Here is a 15,265-nt window from a genome sequence, read left to right on the forward strand (position 1 = left end):
CCGTCCCTGTCGCCCGGCTCACCCCTCCCCGCCGAACACAGAGGCCTCCCCCTGGAGGCCGGCCGTGACTCGGAGGCCCTGGAGCCCCTGAACCTGTCGTCGGGCTCCAAGACCCGGCCCCCGTCGCTGCCCCCCAAGGCCAAAAGGCCCAAAGGCCTGGACATCGCGGCGTCCCCGCTGGTGCTGTCCGGCTCCGACCTGGGCTCCATGGCCCTCAGCAGCCCGGCCCTGCCGTCGGGCTCGCTCACGCCGGCCTTCTTCACTGCACAGGTGAGTGCCTCCGCCACTGGCGCCCCCGCGGGGAGGGGGCCGCGGCGGTCCCTTCTGTCCCCAAGACAGCCCTGTGGCCGCAGACCCGTCACCATCCGCCGCCCCCCGTGCGCGTGGGAAGGGGCTGCCATCCCGCCCCGGGGTCGGTGTGACCCAAGGTGGACCACCTCGGCGTCAGAGCTGTCTCCACCGGGACTTCTGGGGAGGCCCTGGGCTCCATGACTTCTGGCGGTGACCCCGGGAGAGGCGACTGGCTCTGTGCGTGACACCGGCGGACACAGCTGCTGCATGTCACGTGGAGTGGGGCTTGGCTGGGGGTCCATGACAAGGACTGCGGCCCCCAGAGACGCGTCCCTGGAGGCAGTGTCCTCCAGGAGGCCCGGGCCATGGGGAGGGCAGGGCAGGCGTGGCGGGAGGGTCTCCATGGCCTGGGGAAGCGGCTCCCGGTCGGGCCGTCGGATGTGCTCACGGCTCAAGAGAGCCAAGGAGGGTGGCAGGAGCCCCAGGCCCCGGGGAGGCCGCGCCGTCCGCAGAGGCCAGAGCCCCGGGTGGGGGGTCGCGCCCCTGACCTGGCTCCTGGACGCCTGTGTCCTTGAGGGAGCCGGGCTGCTGCCCCCGAGCCAGGCCCGTGCCCGTGGGGCGGGTTGTGACGACGGGGACGAGAGGTGGCCACAAGCCCTCTGACGCCATCGCCAGGAGCTGGCGGCACAGGCGGGTGCCCTGGAGGGCGGCTCCCTCCACGCCTCCCCACCCCATCCCGCGCCCTCGTCCTTGTCCTCCCCATTCGTGGCCGCAGCGTCGGTGTGCGGGCATCACGAGGGCCAGGAGTCCTTCCACGTGTGGCCGAGGACTCTGCGCACGCGGGCCGGGTGCCCCAGACACGTGGGACAGGCCCCTCAAGGCACGTGTGCCGGCATCCTAGACACGCTGCACACGTGGCCTGGTTCGTCCCCACAGCCCAGTGGCGTGGCACAGGCTGAGCGCCACGTTGGAGGCAGGCTGGGCCCGGGAGTGTTCCCGGTTCCTCAGCTTGGGGGCATCTGTGGTGAGATGGCGGGGGGCCTCCCGCCGAAGGCCGGAAGCCTGCACCCTCAGTGGCCAGTCTCTCGAGCCCCAGGTCAGCGCTCAGAAAGCGCCAGGTTTACCGGCACTTTGGACTTGGGATTTCTGGATTTGGGGCGCCCACTGGTGCTGTCTCACCACCGTTTCCCAGTGGATGATAGACTCCAGTTTTGAAAGATCTCCTGTGAGTAAAATGCTCAACAGCATCACATGCGACAGAGAGAACTTTTGTGAAGGAAGGCTCCATCGTGCGCCAACTTCGTGGTTGCCTTGTTTGAAGACCCAGCCCTCAGCACCACCAGCATCGAGTAGGAGCTCCCACCGGCAAGATGACGATTCACGGAAGGCTCAGGTGACCGTCAGCAACGCCGTCTTTTTAAATGAAGGTGTGCACGCTGTTCTTTAGACGTATCGTGGTGGCTCGCTTAACAGGCAACAGAGTCATGTAAACATGGCTCCGTACCCTGGGAGGCCCAAAGCTGCGGGGCGCCCTGGGCCATGACGCCAGCTCTGCTGGGGTGAGCCAGAGCCCAGCCCGCAGAGTCTCCGAGGGCCCGTGCTTGGGGCCCAGATCCGGCCTTGGAGTCCTGAGCCAGACCGTGAGGTTCAGGACCCGCTGTCCGCACCCGCTGGTCCACCACCACGGCCGCCGTCTGCGTCAGAAGCCAGGACGCATGTCCACGGGGGCGACGTGCTGAGGCCACTCTTGGTCTTGAGTCTGTAGCCATCAGAGGTCATGCCCCCGAGACGCTCGCACCCACGGCCACGGGAAGCGGAAAAACACACAGGAGCCTGGTGGGGACGAGGACTGGTGACCGCAAGCCTGGTCCTGGGTCACACGGGCCCGTTGCAAAGGAGCAGGGCTAAGGGTGCCAGCTCCCAGGACGGGAGCAACCGAGGTGTCATCGCCTCCCGCCTCCCCAGCCCCGCCCCCACCAGGCCCCTGGCGGCCCGGGGGCCCCTGGAACCTCTGACCTGTGCTCTCAGCCCTGTTCTCCATCGCTGCTGCTCACGCCTGTGTAGCGTGGCAGTCACGGCAACTGGAGCTGTGCCTCTTGGCCACGGGAGCCACGGCCTCAGTGTGTCTCGGCCACTGAAGCCACAGCCTCGGTCAGCGCGTTCAGCCACTGAAGCCTCGGCCTTGGTCAGTGTGTCTTGGCCACTGAAGCCACAGCCTCGGTCAGTGCATCTTGGACAGTGAACCTCGGCCTTGGTCAGCGCATCTCAGCCACTGAAGCCTTGACCTTGGTCAGCGTGTCTTGGCCACTGAAGCCACAGCCTTGGTCAGCGCATTTCATCCACTGAAACCATGGCCTTGGTCAGTGCGTCTCGGCCACTGAAGCCACAGCCTTGGGTGGTGCATCTCAGCCAGTGAACCTCAGCCTTGGTCAGTGTGTCTCAGCCACTAAAGCCTTGACCTTGGTCAGTGCATCTTGGCCACTGAAACCACAGCCTTGGTCAGTGCATCTCGGCCAGTGAACCTCGGCCTTGGTCAGTGTGTCTTGGCCACTGAAGCCACAGCCTTGGTCAGCGCATCTCAGCCACTGAAGCCACAGCCCTGGTCAGTGCATCTCGGCCAGTGAGCCTCAGCCTTGGTCAGCACGTCTTAGCCACTGAAGCCTTGACCTTGGTCAGCGTGTCTTGGCCACTGAAGCCACAGCCTTGGTCAGCGCATTTCATCCACTGAAACCACGGCCTTGGTCAGTGCGTCTCGGCCAGTGAACCACAGCCTCGGTCAGCACGTCTCAGTCACTGAAGTCATGGCTTCAGTCAGCACGTCTCGGCTGACTGGAGCCATGGCCTCGGTCAGCGCCTCTTGGCTACTGAAGCCACAGCCTCAGTCAACGCGTCTCGGGCCCCGAAGCCACGGCTTCAGCCAGTGCCGTGCTCTGTGGGGCCCCAGAGCTTCCCAGCGGGCCCTGGCTGGCGTCCGGGTGGGGCCTGCTGCTGAGCTGGTGGTGCTGAACCCCTTCCTCCACTCCCGTGGCCACAGTGCGTGGAGCCCGTGGCCGCCGAGCCAAGGAACAGGCCCCTGTGGTGCACATCAGGGTCCGGCTGTCCCCCGAAGGAAGGGACTCCCTGGCACTCCTTGCCCCGTCGCACCCCGCCGGCCCACGGCACTCCACCCGCTACTCCTGTGGGGCAGAGTGGGTGCGGCCACCTGTGGGTGCCCAGGCCAAGGCTGCAGCCGCTGTGGGCCCCGTGGTGGGGCAGCCCTCCCTCTCCCCCTGCGCGGGCCGCGGTGGGAGCCAGGACCTGTGGAGGTCGCGGAGGATGTGGGCTCAGGGCCTTGTGATGCAGGAAGAGCGAAGTGCCCAGTGGAAGATCGGGGAGGCCCCTGGGGCGGGGGTGCTCGACGGCCAAGGAGGCAGGAAGGCGGCCGAGGAGCTGTCGGGCAGGAGGCCCGGGGTGGCTGCAGCTGGGCAGTGGCTGGGCCCCGCAGGGTGGCCTCCATGGGGCGGGAGAACCACGAGCGGGAGGCCGGAGGCGGCCCTGCGGTGGCCTTGGCCCGGGCACCCTGGCCACGCGTGTCAGGACAAGCCCTCGCTGGGGAAGGAAGGAGGCGCCTCGCCCCGGTGTCCTCCGCCTGGCCCAAAGGGTCGCGGGCTGAGGCAGGGAGGCCCATCCTGCCTGAGGGGACCCAGGCGGGCTCCGCGGAGGCCTCCCCCGAGACGCAGCCAACAGCTCTGGCTCTGGGGCCGGGTCCTGGGGGAGGGGAGGCAGGGCGAACCTTAGACGCTGGTCTCACACGCTTCTGGAAGGCTCAGCATGGGAAGCACAGGAGGCACGGAGGCCCTGTCCCCACACGCGTCCTGGGTCCCTGGGAGGCAAGCGTGCTAACACCTCCAGGCCAGGCGGGGCAGGCGGTTAGATTCCGGGACTGGGAACTCCCACCCCTCATGGCTCGGAGGACGGCTAGACCCGTCTCCTCAAGGCTCCGAGGGCCTCCCTGTGGGTATCTGGAGAAGGAGGCCAAGGCCTTGGGGGTCAGACCCCATCTCCTCAGGGATGTGGGGCCTCCCTGTGGGTATCTGGAGGCCCCCAGACCCCGGCTGGTGGACGTGGATGTGGCTGTTGTGTTCCCAGTACCCACACACCGAGTGTCTTAGGACATGGGACCCATCTACACAGTAAGCGAGTCACACATGCTCGTCACGGACTCATTCACTCATTCGTGGCAACACGACGGGTTCACTCTGGCACCTGAGCCCGCGCATCCTCTGTCCCTGGTGTGGTCTCGGCGCAGTCTCCTACACGAGCCCTCAGTGGGCACACGTGAGCTTGAGCCTCAGCCCACGCTCCCACAGCCCCAGGATGCAGGCACTTCTGATCTCTCATTTTCTGATAGGGAAACTGAGGCCTCAGGAGATCAGGCACGTGGCTGGGGCTACACGGCGGGTGGCAGAGACTCTGAGACTGGAACCTGGCAGGGCCTGTGGGCTGGGGATGCTTTGAGCCTGCCTTGGCCCAGGGCTGGAGGCTGCTTCCCGGCTGGGGCTGGTCCTGGTGCCTTAGAGGTGCCTGGATGCAGGGTATGTGGCTGATGTGGTCAGCACGCAGGCATGCCCCCCTTGGCAGCCCCGGGGGATCCAGGCGTCTCCTTTCTGCTGAGCAGAGCGGGCCTCTCCGTCAGGCCTGGCCCGGGGCTCCTCGGCCCGTGTGACCTGGGGCGGTGCTGGGGTGACACGTGGGCATCGGCGGGGCTGCCTGGGCTGCAGCTGGCACAGGCCCGACTGGCTCCACCAGAACTGCCAGGCCCTCCCCACCAGGGCAAGCCCACACAGGACCAGGAGCTGCCCCCCACGAGAGCCATGGCCCACCCAGCTGGCTATGAGTCCCGAGCCGTAGCAGCCCTGATCTGTGGCCACACACACTGGCAGCCAGGAAAGTGCCCTCCAAGTCCAGCCATGGCTGGGTGGGATTGGGCAGCCCGGCTCAGAGCGGAGCCTCGATGACAGTGGGCTGTGGGTGAGAAGTGGCGTGTGTGTGTGTGTGTGTGTGTGTTTGTGTTTGTGTGTGTGTGACATGGGTGTCTGCTGGGGCCAGGGGAGCAGTAGACCCGGCCTAGGCCTTTGCGCTGCCTGTGCGTGGAACCTGGCCCGGGCGGGAAAGGCCACGCAGGCTGCACACCTGGTTCTGCCAGGACGTCCAAGGCAGGTGCCGGTCGAGGCTGCCGTCCTCTGAGCGGTTCACACTGTGAGTGACACCGGGGGCCAGGGTCCGCATCCCCTGCCTGTGCCGATACCCGGCACGCCACCCGGCAGGCGGCTGGCTTGGGTTGCAGCCGAGCCTGTCTGCTTTCTCCCCAGACGCCCGGTGGCCTGCTCCTGACCCCGAGCCCCCTGCTGTCCGGCATCCACTTCTGGAGCAGCCTGAGCCCCGTGGCCCCGCTGAGCCCCGCCAGGATGCAGGGGCCCAACACGCTGTTCCAGGTGAGCGCACAGCTGGGGCGTCTCACCTCCGTGCTGCCGCGGGTGCAGGGCGGCCTGCCGTGGGCTTGGTGGGAATGTCCCGGGCTGTGGGCTGTGGCCCTTGGAGGTGGACTCACGCCAGGAATCCACACAGAACAGCTCACTCCTGAAGAGTGTGCTTATTTTCATCTGACTGTGGGAACAGGTCATTGATGAAGAGGCAAAACTTTAACAATCAGGCCTCTTTTTTGAGGCTTTATTGTTGGTAAAATCTCACAAAAGACACTATTTCTGTTTACTTATTTTAAAAAAAGTTATTTTCAAAACTTTTAAATTTTTTGTAGCAGTGGGGTCTTGCTATGTTGCCCAGGCTGTTGCCTCAAGTCATCCTCCTGCCTTGGCCTCCCAGAGTGCTGGGATTATATGCAACAGCCACCGTGCCCAGCCTCATAAAAATTTTTATTTTTTAAGTGTTTTAGTTTTTTGTAGAGACAAGTTCTCACTATGTTGCCCAGGCTGGTATTGAATTCCTGGGCTCAAGAGATCTTCCCTTCTCAGTCCCCCAAAGTGCTGGGATTACAGGTGTGCTCCACCGTGCCCAGCCGGATTTTAAAATAGTAACACGGTTGGTAAATGTGGCAACTCGAAGTAAAGTGATGAACAGGGGTGGTGGAGTGTCCCCACACCAGGGCGGAGCTGCCAGCATCACCCTCCGGGCCAGAGCCACGTGCTCCTGGCTCTGCAGTGAGAAAGGGGCACCGGGCAGCGGCTAAAAGCACGGCAGGTGTGGCTCCATCCCCTGGGGCCCCGCTCACACACACCAGACTGCATCCCGCCCGAGCCCCAAGAGACGCCTCGCCGGTCAGGGCGATGGGGGGGAGGCGAGCCCAGAGACAGGTGCGAGCTGGGACGTAGGCCAGCGCCTTGGCCCTCCCCTTCTGCCCATCTCGGCCCGCGCAGCCCCTCCATGTGGCCCCGAGCACCCCAAAGCCAGGCCACCTGTGGGTCCAGCGTCGCGGCTATCGGGTGTGCTGGGCTGCTGCCTGTCCACGGGAAAGCAGAGACAGCCAGAAGGGTCAGGGCTCGCCGCACCGGGCGCCTGGCTCAGAGTGATGTCTGCCAAGGACCCTCTGCCCGCTGGTGTGGTGCCTCGTGGGAGGAGCCGCACACATGGCTCTCGCGCCGTCCTGCCTCTGGCTTCCCATGGGGCTGGGTGTCAGGAGGTGGCTTATCCTGGACTCACCCACCACCCCTGGCCCTGTTTCCATAACAAGAGCCGAGCTGTGGTCACACACAGCCACCCCGTGGCTTTCAACCATGTCAACTTGGGCTGGAAAACAAAAGCTAGAAATAGCCCTGTCTGCTGGCTTTCAGCAGCACAAATGTGTTGGGGAGAATTTCCACAGAGAAGGCACGCCCTGCATGGGGGGTAAAACCCTCATGTCCAGACGGCTTGGGAGCAGGACAGAGTGTTCTAGGATTGAGGCGGTGACCTGGGAACACCGCAGGGCAGGGGCTGCCACGTGGCGGAGGCCTGTCGCGCCCCTCCTGCCTGGGAACTCTGCCCCCAGCTGGGGATCCTCACCTTCGAGGCCTTCACCGGCTCAGCACTTCCGACGTAATCCAGGTCATCATGCCCACGGTGGCTGCGCTCTACCAGGATCCCAGGCTGGGACACACATACACCCTCTCCTCAGTGCAAGTGTGGCCCGGCCAGTCCAGGCCAGGCATGGTCCCCGCAGGGTGTGCTGAAGACGCAGGGCCCGCCCGGGCTCCAGGCCAGCAGGTCTGGGCTGGACCCTCCCCGACTTCTCTCCTGTTCCTCGTGAGGCTTCTGGCTCGGCACCCAGGGGGGCGTCCGGCAGCCGCCCGCTCGACTCACCCCTGCAGTTCTGCAGAAGCTCGGTGCCCAGAGGCAAGCAAGGGAGTTCCTGCTCAGCTCCAGCACGTGGACCTGCTCTCCCGGGAGCCCCGCAGGACACAACCTGGCGACAGGCAGGCATGGTCCTCTGCTCGCTGATGGAAGAAACACCTTTACCTTGGAGACAGGACTGCTTGTCCTGGGAGAGAGCGGCTGAGTGTGCTCAGAAGTGAAAGCTGTTTCAGAAATGGGAAACAACAAAAGAGAAATCACACAGAGATTCCCGAAATTCAGATTACTGTCAGCAGTGTCCCTTTTACTCTTTTGTCCTAAAAAAAATTATTATTTATTTTTATTTAAAGACGGGGTCTCATCATGTTGCCCAGGCTGGTCTCAAACTCCTGTGCTCAAATGATCCTCCCACCTTGGCCTCCTAAAGAGCTTGGATTGCAGGTGTGAGCCACTGCGCCTTGCCAGTGTCCCTTTTAAACCAGTGAAAATAACTTACTTTTTGAGTTGGAGTCTCACTTTGCTGCCCAGGCTGGAGTGGAGTGCAGTGGCACGCTCACGGCCACCCCAGCACTGACCTGCTGGGCTCCGGCGATCCTTCTGCCTCAGCCTTCCAAGTAGCCGGACCTACAGGTGTGTGCTACCATGCCCGGCTAATTTTTTGATTTATTGTAGAGATGAGGTCTTGCCAAGTTGCCCAGATGGGTCTTGAACCCGTGAGCTCAGGCCTCCCCTTGCCTCAGCCTCCCAAAGTGCTGGGATTACAGGCTTGAGCCACCGCGCCCAGCCAACAACCTGCTTTCAGAGTAACAAGAAGCCCCTTTCACATACATGTGTTGGAGGAAGCTAAAAACAGAGTTGGCCTCTAAACTTGAAGCGATGTGGGCAAGTTCCTCACCAGGAGGGAGGCAGGTCGGAGCCAGAGCTGGAGGGACTCGCATCTGAGCCCTGCCCGCAAGATTGCCAGGGCCATCACCAGGGCGCTGAGGCCATCCTGCAGAGCCCGGGCCGGGGAGAAGACACCAGCCTTCCCGGGGAGGTGCGCCTCGCTGCCGAGGAACCGCAGTGGAGGACAGACGGGCCAGCAGCTGCGCGGAACTAAACACGGGCCCGTGGCTCACAGGTGACGTGGGAGCTGTGTGGCTGGGCCATGGCCGACTCTGCTGCACCACAGCTTCTGAAGAAGATTCTGAGCCCGCGGACTGTACCCAGTAGGGACACATCTTGAAACAAGGCAGAGCGGATCCAGCTTCCAATTAAGAACATGTCCTGTGATTGAGTTCCACAAACCCAGCCCAGCAAATATTTGCCGTGCTCTGCGTCCAGGACCGTGGGGACGGACCGTGTGTGGTGACAGATGGGAAACCACGTGCCAGGATCCTGCGAACGGAGCTGCCCTTGCCAGCTGGGGCTGGGTCTGGTGCCGGGAGGAAGCGGAGCCCGGGCTGGGAAGGGACAGGGTTTCCAGGCAGCAGAGCACGGCTCAGGCCGGCGGACCCACACGATCAGGGCCTGAGTCTGCTCAGGAAGGCACGGGCCACTGGGGGCCGCAAACGGCGTACCCAGGAGGGGTTCTGGCCTGCTAGTGTTGCTGAGGCTTCGTCAGCTGGAGGTGGGTGGGGCAGACCTCTGTTTCGGAAGAGTCCCCGTGACACCGGAGGGCGGAACAGAGGAGGGGCGGGGGGAGGGCGCTGAGGGGAGAGTCCCTGGAGCCTCGCGTGGCCACACAGGACATGGGGTGGACACTGCGACGGCGAGGCCGAGGGCAGACGTGGGCTGGGCCAGGAGCAGGCAGGCGGGAGGACTGGGAGATGAGAGCCCACGTGGAGACGGCGTCCCAGCCGTCCCCACCCCCGAGGCGCTTCCTGGCTTCTCATCTGGTGCTGCTGTTCGGTTTCAAAGAGAAGCGAGGCTGGGACGTGCTCGGCCGGCCGCCCTGGGCCATGCCGGCATGTCCCTGCCCTCACGCCCTACTCAGAGCGTGCGGAGCAGCTCCGGGGGACACGGGCGGGCCGGAGTCCAGCGTGGCGCCGCGGCAGAGATGTGGGACAGTCTGGGGGTGCGGCCGCTCGAGGGAAAGGGCCACAGCAGGCTGGAGGCAGTGCAGGAAGGCCTGGTCCGACCCCGTGGCCACCAGCGCACAGAAGTGGAGCAGAGGGCGGGATCAAAAGCAGAGACCCGCGGGACGGAGCCGATTCCGCTGGAACCGTTAACAAGGTGGACAAAACCCAGAACACGCCAGTCGGCGGGAAGAACGGAAATGCCACGCTGGCTCCGGCTCCTCTTCCAGCCCTGGGTTGGGGACGAGGCCCCAGCGCCCGGCTGCGACGCCATGAGCCGTGAGCTTCAGCCAGCGACTCATCAACCTGGATTTCTCGTCTGAAAAACAGGGCTCACAAGACTGATGTTCCAGCTCCCGGACAGACCAAGTGACAAGCCTTGATCAACCAAGGCACAAGACACAAGCTACTGAAGGTTCTTGAACACCACGGAAACACACTCACTTTGTTCCACCAGCATCTCGTGTATTTCCAACAGGCACCCGGCTCTGCAATGTGACGTTTCGTGCTGAAGCTTAGCATTTACCTGACCAGGACCGGACAGGAATGAAGCTGGAAGACGGCTTCAGCTGACCCTGATCCCAGACGATGAAAATTCTATCGGTGAGCCGGCACGGGTCACAAGGCGGCCTTGTGCTCTTCTTGTTCAGCTGGGATTAAAGCTGGCCGTTTGCTTCAGACCGGAAACTTGTCAATGTGCACACCTCTATCAACTGAGTTGACCGCCACGCAGAAACTAATTTCATTCTTTAAGCCTGTCACATGTGGGTGAGCTCTAAGTAAAGTCTGATATTATTCATCCTTTTAACTAGAAAGACGACTTTCTCAGCTCCAAAATAAAGATGGCGTTTTGCTTCTGAGTCTCTTAAGGTAAAAAGCACTCTTCGTTTCTAAGTTGCTGTGGGAATCGTCTCTGTAACCCTCCTGAACTCAGACGGCAAATCCCCGAAACAACAGTATTTATGCGAGGGGTGTGTGGTTTTCAAAATGTTTTCTTAACATTTAAAGCAAATCAGCATTCTGAGTAGCTCGCGACGTTCAACGCTGGTACCAGAACATGCTTCGGCGACCCGTGAAGCGAGTTCCTCCAGGGGCCTCCGCGCACAGGGTGATGCGCGGGGTCCCAGCCAGCGCGTGCGCCGCGTGAGCTCAGCCTGCCATCCTCCCGGTGTTCCGGACGGCGGACCAGCAGCCGGTGCCAGGGCGGGTGCCAGGACGGCCGCTGGTCGGCCTGGGGGTGGGACGCCTGAGCTCCCGCAGGGCTGGACGAACGACTCTCCCTCTCTCCCCAGTTCCCCACGCTGCTCAACGGGCACATGCCGGCGCCCATCCCAGGCCTGGACAGAGCGGCCTCCCCCGTCCTGCTTTCCTCGAGCTCTCCGAAGTCCTGATGACGTCTGGCCACGATCACGGACTAACTGACGGAACACACCTGTCCCCACGGGCGAGGTGCCCTGTGTCACGGAGGACACGCGAAGCCCTGTTCATGTGGTTTGCACTTTTCATAACACAGATATTCTAGACTTATGCCAGCATTTTAAAACTGGGGTTTTTTTTATATATTCAAGTATATATGGAACTCTGTTTTGCATTAAGTGAATTTTTAATGTTTTTGTTTTTATATCCTCTTAGCTCTTAAGTGTTGAACACTGTTGACAGTGGAGTTTTTTTTTAATGGTTTTCAGTATCACTAATAAGGATGTGAAGCGTTTCTCCTTGATCCCGCTTACGCTAACTGTGCTTTACTATAACCAGCTGTGCCTTCCTCTGCATTTAGTTCTACGTAAATGACTTCTATATTGTTTAGTGTTAAGAGAAATGGAAGATGGGACTTCGTGTCCCACAGCTCTGTAGTAGAATGTCCCTGTTTTTTGCAAGCGGGCGGCGTGAGCGCGCACTCCCGTCACTTTGCTTTCCTGCTTTCGGTTGTATACGGATTGCCTTAGAGCCACTTTTAAACCGAAACTCAGTAAACGTAATGTCCAAGTAATGTTTTTATAAGAATAAACTCAGCCATATTTAGACAATAAACATTCACCAAGCCAAATCCTCTAAAGTGCGTTTCTTAAAAAGCGAGCTCTTTGAGACTGGCCTCCCCGCCGTCCGCTTATGGGTTCGTGGGGACTCTCCCCAGCGACGCCCAGGCTGGACAGGCTGCAGGCTCCTGCCCTCGGCCCTCGGCTCCCAACTTTCCGCAGGACGCCCGGCGCGAGACCTCGGCGTTCGCGGGCGTCAAGCGCTCAGGCCCTGGCACTTTCTGAACATCCGGAAGCCGGATGCCTGGAAGAGCTCGCAGGCGGCAGCGACGCCCGGCGTGAGGAGTGGCTCCCGACACCCGGAGGCTCGTGCGGATGGGCACTCGCCGCGTGTGCTGGGATGCAGAGCATGCGACGGGGGCATCGTGCAGTGGGGCACGCTCTCCGTGTCCCTCGCTGGCGGCGAAAAGGAAGGAAACGGCGCGCTGGGGAGCCTTGCTGCAGGCCCGTCAGGGACCACGCCTGGGTGCGACAGCACCGGGGCGCGCCCAGCTCCAAATTCCAGGTCCGGTTCGTTATGGCCCTTAACTGCAAGGAGAAAAGCCAGTTGGAGATGTGACTAAACAGTTGATCCAAAATAGGCATTAAGTGGCAGGAACGACAAGCAAGGGTAAAACACGAGGTCTGTGAAAGCCAGTTTCTACATTTGAGGACACCCAGCATGCTGCTGGACGCATGCACACCCGAGGCTTCCCTGAAGGCAGCCTCTGGGGCTGTGCACCCGGGAGGGGAGGCCTGCATGTGGCAGCCGCACGCGAGCGTGCCTGACTCCGAAGCCAGGCAGGGGCTCTGAGTCCACGGCAGACACCGTCACCCCTCTAGGGCTTAGCAGCACCTCCGAGACACGGGGAGTGATGGGACCGGTCACCCTCCAGGGCTGCAGGGAGCAACAGGACCCGATGTGACCACCAGCGCCTAGGGCGTGAGGGCCACCAACCACAGGAGCTGCCACAGCTGGCCATGATGGGGCTCGTGGGCTCCATTCTCCCCACGCTCGCTCCGGGAGCAAAACTATGTGCTAGTAAAAACACAGAGCATCCAACATCGTGTTGTCAGAACGCATCCACATTCAAGATTCTCAGAGAAACTCAAGGAAGCACATGTGCAAACATCCTGGCCAAAAATGGGATTTTGAGTACCGTCTCTACCGCCATTGCGGACGGGAGCATTCACGCGACTAGAACGCTGGCTTTTGTTCTCCTTCTTCCAACCGCGACTGACTTATACCTAGATCCAGTTGTCAGAACTTCTGATGGGTCGAGACTCACTGGAACTCCCAGAGGTGCGGGGTGGAGCCTTTACAGTGCTGTCCCCGCGGGTGTGTTGAGAGAAGTACTGGTCCGTAAACAGGCTTCAGAGAGCATCAGATGACCCTCGTCCTTGCGTGCCTGCAGGCTCCGTGTTGGGCTGCCGCGGCTGGAGACTTGCGCGCTGTGCGGCTGAGCGCTGGTCTCTGTGCCCGCCTTTCCCAGGCTGCAGGTCTGAGTTCCTTTCCGTGTGTATGATTTTTAGTTATGTTTTGCTCAGTAAAAACTCTGTGATAAAGGTGTTTGGAGGCGAGTGGGATGGCTTCCGTCCATCCAGGCAGGACAACCCAAAGTGTGCGCTGCCACGTGCATGCAAGCCCAGCGATGAGTCCGCCCATCGACCCTTAAGGCTGCCACATGCCAACACTTGCTTTAAGTACGAGTCACAAAATAAACGCCATGGCAGAAGCTGACCTGGGTAGGGAAGGGTCTGAAAGGCGACCCGGCTCTTCGGTCAACAGCTCCGCATTGACGGGGAGGGGACAGCTAAGGTGCCCGCGTCCTTTCAGCCCTTGTGCTCATCGGAACCACAGGCAGGGCGGGAAAGGCCGTCCTCCCGCCTCACTCAGGGCCGGCCCCACAGTCTCCATCCCGGATTGCCGCGGGGCCTGGTGTATGCAGGGGAGGCGGCAGGAGGACGGTGCGTTGACGGAGGCCCCGAACACACACTCTGTGCCACAGCCGCACAGGGCGTCACGTCTGGAAGGGACGTTTCAAGTCCACTGTGTCCGGGTGCCCCTTCAGAAGTAAGGGCTGCCTGTTCCCAGAAAGGTAAAATGCTCGTCTGGCCCTGTTTACGCATAAACCTTCAGCTGGATCAGTTTGGGGAAAGGCCTTGCGGCGTAAGTGCCCGGGCGCCTCCTCACGCCTTCCGCGACCAGGCACCCCTGGCCTGCAGGGGGCACGTGCTCAGGCGCCTGAGGAGCTGGGCGTCCTCTCCTCGGGGGATGGTGTGACCTCGCGGATGACTGCAGCCATTCCCAGACCCCCTCACGGCCAGGCACTGTCCCGCCCACGGTCCTCCGGCGACTTCATCCCGTCTCCTCGGCAGCCCCACAGGGAGGGGCCGTTCCAGGCCATCTGGCAGAGGAAGAGATCGAGGCCCCGAGTGGTGCTGGCTGAGGTCGCGGGGTGAGCCCAGGTCAGACAGCACGGTGATCCCGAGACCGTGATCTTTACCTCCAGGACTTAAAGGCTGTGACCTGCCATCCCGGCCTTCACACAGACAGCCTGGCACGTGTGAGCCCCACGACACGCATGGTGGCTGCATCACCGTTCTCTCCGAGAGCAGATTTCAGTCACCGAGAAGCCGCCCAGCCTAGACTGCCCCGGTATTGATGCCGTCCCAGTCCCAGTCCCCGGTGGCGTGAGTGTGCGTGCGAGAACAGCTTAAGGACCGGCTAGTTCCCAAGTCTCTAGAGTTAGGGCTTTTAGCCTGCTAGGAAGAAAAAGTTCCTCTCACCCACTGTGGATTTTCCCATTTACCTTTGGGTCGTTCAGTGAGAATGAACACATTCAAGTTACGATGACATAGCTGGCTAGGCACGGTAGTACGTGCCTGTCACCTCGGCACTTTGGGAGGCTGAGGTGGGAGGACGGCTTGAGCCCCGGAGTTCAAGACCAGCCTGGGCAGCATAGCCAGGTGTGCTGGAGCACACCTGTAGTCCCAGTTACTTAGGATGCTGAGGGGGAATGACTGCCCGAGTCCAGGAGGTCAAGGCTGCCATGAGCCACGACCGGATCGCGATCACGCCACAGTACACCAGCCTGGGCGATGGAGTCCCTAACTCAAAATAAGAAAATTGTGTGTGTGTGTGTGTGTGTGTGTGTGTGTGTGTACGTTCACGTATGACACTGCTGACAACGATGACTTACAACTCGAGATTTCTTCAGGCACACGTGCCCCAGTCTGCCAACAAACACGACTGCTTCCCAGGCATGGGGGTCCAGAGGCGGGCAGGACTTACGCCCACCCAGAGCTTCCGGCTGAGCGAGGGGAGGGGAGTGAGTCCACGTCGCAGCACAGGGAAGGCTGCTGCTGGGGAAGCAGGGTCCAGGCTGGGGGAGCCAGCGGGCTTTCTGGAAGACACAAGTCTAGAAGCCGAGACCCCCAGCAAGGAAGAGCAGCAGGGCAGGGGGCCAGGGCGTGGAACGCGCAGAGGCGGCTTTGCGGTCGGGGAGCGCGCCGGCCGCCTGGGACCCGGGGCTGCAGCTCGCCGTCCTCAGACGGCAGCGCGAGGCCCGGCGG

General features: G+C 61.9%; 1 protein-coding gene across 1 annotated transcript; it reads left to right on the forward strand.

The window, feature by feature from the left end:
* The first annotated feature begins 205 nt into the window (after positions 1-205).
* Positions 206-11,721, forward strand: LOC110594926 (ETS domain-containing protein Elk-3-like). The gene is made up of 3 exons (XM_021709187.1): positions 206-270; positions 5,643-5,765; positions 10,967-11,721. The coding sequence occupies exons 1-3, from the start codon at positions 208-210 to the stop codon at positions 11,063-11,065; spliced, it is 285 nt and encodes a 94-aa protein (XP_021564862.1). The 5' UTR covers positions 206-207; the 3' UTR covers positions 11,066-11,721.
* The last annotated feature ends 3,544 nt before the right edge of the window (positions 11,722-15,265 follow it).

This window comes from Carlito syrichta, unplaced genomic scaffold, assembly GCF_000164805.1.
Source record: "Carlito syrichta isolate Samal-C Ts95f unplaced genomic scaffold, Tarsius_syrichta-2.0.1 Scaffold169095, whole genome shotgun sequence".
NCBI lineage: Eukaryota > Metazoa > Chordata > Mammalia > Primates > Tarsiidae > Carlito > Carlito syrichta.